The sequence below is a fragment of the Penaeus monodon genome, chromosome 12, assembly GCF_015228065.2.
Source record: "Penaeus monodon isolate SGIC_2016 chromosome 12, NSTDA_Pmon_1, whole genome shotgun sequence".
Lineage (NCBI taxonomy): Eukaryota > Metazoa > Arthropoda > Malacostraca > Decapoda > Penaeidae > Penaeus > Penaeus monodon.
In genome coordinates this window covers 28,267,018-28,272,017 of record NC_051397.1, presented here as the reverse complement: position 1 = coordinate 28,272,017, position 5,000 = coordinate 28,267,018, and the positions used below count along the sequence as shown (strand labels likewise).

At 38.7% G+C, this 5,000-nt stretch overlaps 1 protein-coding gene across 1 annotated transcript in view; it reads right to left on the bottom strand.

Annotated features, from left to right (window-relative positions):
- The window catches only part of LOC119579671 (synaptogenesis protein syg-2-like), a 63,958-nt gene that overhangs the window by 4,849 nt on the left and 54,109 nt on the right, over positions 1 to 5,000 (bottom strand). Inside the window, exon 5 of the mRNA XM_037927582.1 lies at positions 3,365 to 3,480. Within this exon, the coding sequence (XP_037783510.1) occupies positions 3,365 to 3,480 (116 nt within the window). The remainder of the gene's footprint in view (positions 1 to 3,364; positions 3,481 to 5,000) is intronic.

Sequence of the window (5,000 nt, the reverse complement as noted above, 5' to 3'; positions counted from 1 at the left end):
AGAAAAGACTGAGCGACAATATCAAATATTTGCGGGCTGTCGATGGTATAAGTGGAAAGAAAAGCGTAAGATCGAGTTTAGTGGCGAAGGATGGTGGAGAGGTCCACGGCTGCTCAAACATGAGCATACCGTTATTGATGATATATAAATATATTTATATATTATATACATATATATATACATATATATATATATATATATATTTTATATATATATATATATATATATATATATATATATATATACATAGATATATATGGTATATATGTATATATATAAACATATATATATAAATATATATATAAATATTATATATATATATATATATATAATATTTTATATTATATATATAACTTATATATACATACATATATATACACACATATATATATATGTATATATGTATATATATACATATATATATATATATATATATATATATATATATATATATATATGTATATCAAAAAAAAATTTACATAGATTTTTTTTTTATACATACATATACATACAACTACACACACACTCACACACACACACACACACACACACACACACATACACACACACACACACATACACCACACACACACACACACACACACACACACACACACACACACACACACACACACACACACACATATATATATATATATATATATATATATATAATATATATATATATATTTATTTATATATATACATATGCATGTATGTGTGTGTATGTGTATACTATCATATGAAAAAAAAAATACATACTGGGAGTTTATATGATGTAAGAGGGATTATACAGATATAACAATTCCTGAAATGATTATAACATGATATACTCTCAGACTTCTTAGAACACTATAATCCTAGAGCAAACAGTGAAATCCCTAAAAACAGTGAGAAATTACATCAAGGAAAAAAACTATTGTTCCGTTTTCTGTTCAGTGAGATGAACAGAAACGAACGAAGTGACATGAATCGTGACAAAGCTACTGTGAAAAGAGGATATAATATCTAAAAAAATTGAAAAATTGTAAAAAATACCCTTTGGAGAGAATTTGTTTTAAAAAAAACAATTTCGTTTTTAATCCCTCCTCCCCTTCCTTCTTTTCTTTTTGTGAGTGTCCCGCGTGAGTGGGGTGAGGGTGTGTGTGTGTGTGTGTGTGGTGTGTGTGTGTTTGTGTGTGTTTGTGTGTGTGTGGGGTGTTTATGTGTGTGGGTGTGTGTGTGTGTGGTTGTGTGGGTGGGGGTGTGTGTTTTGGTTGGGTATGTATGTATTTTATGTTTTTGTTTAGGGTTTTGTTTTGGTTGTGTGTGTGTGTGTGTGGCGGGTAAATAATATATATATTTTACATCACACACCCCTATATATATGAAATATATATATTAATATAAAATATAAAATATATTATAATTAAAATATACATAATTATATATTTTATATATTTATATATATATATAATTTATTATATAAAATCTATTTTATATATAATATAAAATATTTTTCTTTTATATATAAATATTTTAAAATATTTATACAACAAAACATACCCACAACCCCACACACACAGACACACACACACACACCCAACACACCACACACCCCCACACACACACACCCACACCCCAAAACCAAACCCACACAAAAAAAAACCACCCCACACATAAAATATATATATATATATATATATATATATTTTATATATCTAATATTATATTATATATATATTTTTTTTTTTTTTTTTTTTTTTTTTTTTTTTTTTTTTTATATATATAATAATATATTTTAATATACATAAAATTATATTATATATATTTTTAAAAATTATTTTATTTGGGGTTTTATTATAATTATACCCTATATCTTATCTATATCAAAATTTATATTATTTTATAATATCTATTTTCTAATACAATATATATTTTTAATATTATAAAATATTATATATATATATATAAAAATTTTAAAATTATATTTTAATATATATATTATAAAATATATAAAACATACATATATATAACCAAATATATATTTTGCTTATTTAATATTACATATATATATTATATATATAAAATTATTTTTATAATATATATTTATTATATATTTAAAATTATATATATATAATATGTTTTGGTGTGTGTGGGGGTGTGTGTGTTTTTGGTGTGGTTGTGTGTATGTGTTGTGAGTGGGTGTGGGGTTTTTGTGTGTGTGTGTTGGTGTGTGGGTGTGTGTGTGTGTTGTGGGGGTGTTGTGTGTGTTTTGGGGTGTGAGTTTTGTTGTTTTTTGTGTGTTTTGTGTGGTTTTGTGTGTGTGGGTGTGTGTGTGGTGTGTTTTGGGGTGTGGTGGGTGTGTGTTTGTGGGGTGTTGTGTGTGTGTGTGTTGGGTGCTTTGCGGGTGCGTGCGTGCGTGCGCGCTTTTGGGGTTGGGGTGGGGTGAAATGTGCGTGCGTGCCGTGCGTGCGTGCGTGCGTGTATGTATGCATGTACATAGCTATTCACTTTCATCGGCGAGGCAAAAATGAGCTCCGCCCGCAGCAGTAAAGGAATGTCAAAATAAAATACGAAAAGCAACCAAGAGATCTAAGTGAAAGACTTCAGAGGCTCGGCACGGAAAATGGACACGAAAGAGAATGGATAAAACTCGGAAACGACATGGAAGGAGAAGAAGAAAGGAGATGGGGAAAAAAGACAGAGAGAGAGAAAAAAACACCTGTTGCAATCGGAGCGCTTAGGCCCCGGGAGGGTCGTGGGAGAGGAGGAGGAGAGGGGGGCCCGCGAGGGGAGAGGGGAGGATGGCCAAAGGCCCCGTTGAAGGGCCCGAGGTGACAGGGATGATGGCGGCGACGGTGATGGGTGAGGGCGAGGGAGGGAAAATTTAAAAACCCGGGGGATCAAAAACCGCAGATGGGGGAGCAAAGGGGAGGGGGGGGTTAAAAGAAATGGTTTTGCATGGGAAAAAAGGAGTGAGAAGACAGAGAAAGGGGGGGTGGGGGGGGAAAGGGGAATGAGGGAAAGGGGTTTAGAGGAGAGGGGGGAAAGGGGGGGGGGGAAGGAAGGAGGGGGGGGGGGGAAGGGGGGAAAAGGGGGGGTTGGGGGGGGGGAGGGGAGGGAGGGGAGGGGGGGGGAGGGGAGGAAAGGAAGGGGGGAGGAGAGGGGAGGGGGGAGGGGGATGGGAAGGGGGAGGGGGAAAGGGGGAAAAAGAGGAAAGAAAAGAGAGAAAAAGAGAAAAAAGCGAGGGGGGGGGGGGAGGAAGATTGAGAAAGAGAGAGAGAGCACAAGCTGGCAAAAGACCGAGAGAGATTCGACAAATGAAAAATCCCGCCCTGTCATAAACAGAGCCCTTTTCCAAACTTTTCCACCCGTGATTTACGGCACCCGGTCGCCGGCCCCAATGAAACCCCGAACCCCCAGCTGGTACGCACGCCCCCCCTTCGTCCTGAAACCCCGTCTGAACCTCCCCACCCGTGCGGACGGAGGTCGGGGGAACTGGGGGGGGGGGGCAGAGACAAAATTAATTTTTACATGTATTTTTGTTGTATAAACATATATTATTATAATAAAATATATATAATATTATATACTATAAAAATTTTAAAATTAAATTAATTTTAAAATAATTAAAATATAGATATTTTGTGGGGTGTGTGTGTGTGTTTGAGGGTGTGGTGGGTGTGTTGTGTGTGTGTGTGTGTGTGTGTGTGTGTGTGTGTGTGTGTGTGTGGTGTGGGGTGTGTGTGGAGGGGAGAGAGAGAGGAGGAGAGAGAGAGAGAGATGAGAGAGAGGAGAGAGAGAGAGAGAGAGAGAGAAAGAGAGAGAGAGAGAAAGTATATTTATTTTTATATTTAATTCATACCCGTATACATATAAAAATAGGATCCGGATCTCCATATATAGGATTTCATTTTTGCCCCCCCCCCGCTTTCCATTTGGGGTGAAACTAGAAGGGTTTTTACTTTTATAAAAAAGCCCTTTGTCCCCCCGGAAAAAATTTAAATGGGCTAGATTATCACTCTAACTCAGGCTGGTGCCCTTCAACCCCGCAGTGGGACAAAAAAAAAATTAGTTTTTTTAGCTTACCCAAAATCGTGTTCGAAAAGAATTGTCTGGTTCTGTTTGAGAGAGAAAAAGGAGTAGGAAGGGGAAAAAGGGGGTTGGGGGGGGGGAGAGAGAGATAGAGAGAAAAAGAGAGAGAGAGGAGGGAGAGAGATAGGAGAGGGGGAGAGAGAGAGAAGGGGAAAAGAGAAAAGGGGAAAGAGAAAAGGGGGAGAGAGAAAGGGAGAGGGGAAAGGGAGAGAAAAAAGGGAGGGCGAGGGGAGAGAGAGAGAAGAGAGAGCGGGGGGGAGAGAGAGAAGAGTGAGGGAAAACAGAGAGAGAAGAGAAAAGAGAGAGAGAGAGAGAGAGGGGAAAGAGAGGGGGGAGGGGAAGAAAGAGAGAGGAGAGGGAAAAGGAGAGAGAGGGGGAGAAAGGGGGAGGGGTAAGGGAGAGAGGAAAAAGGGAAAAGAGAAAGGGATGAACGAGAGAGAGAGAGAGAGAGAAAAGAAAAAGAGTGAGGGGGAGAGAAGAACCTTAAGGAGAAAAGAAGAAGGGGGAGAGGGGGGAGAGAAAAGAGGGGGAGAGAAAGAGAGAAAGGGTAAAAGGGGAAAGTGAGGGAAAGGGGGGAAAATAGAGAAGAGAAAGAGAGATGGAGAGAGAAAGGGAGAGGAAAAGGGTTAGAGGGGGGGGAGAAGAGATGAGGGGAGAGGAGAGAGAGAGAGGGGAAAAGGAGAGAGAGAGAGAGGGGGAGAGAGAGGGGAAGAAGGGGAGAGAGAGAAGAAGATAGGGAGGGGGAGGGGAGAGAGAAAAAAGAAAGGGGGAGAGAAAGGGGGAGAGAAAAAGGAAAGGGGAAAAGAGGAAAAAGAAGAGGGGAGAAAGAGAGGTAAAAGAGAGAGAGGGAGAGGAGGAGAGAGAAGGAGAGAGGGAGAGAAAGACCGAGAAGAGAGAGAGAGTTAAGGGGAGAGAGAGAGAGA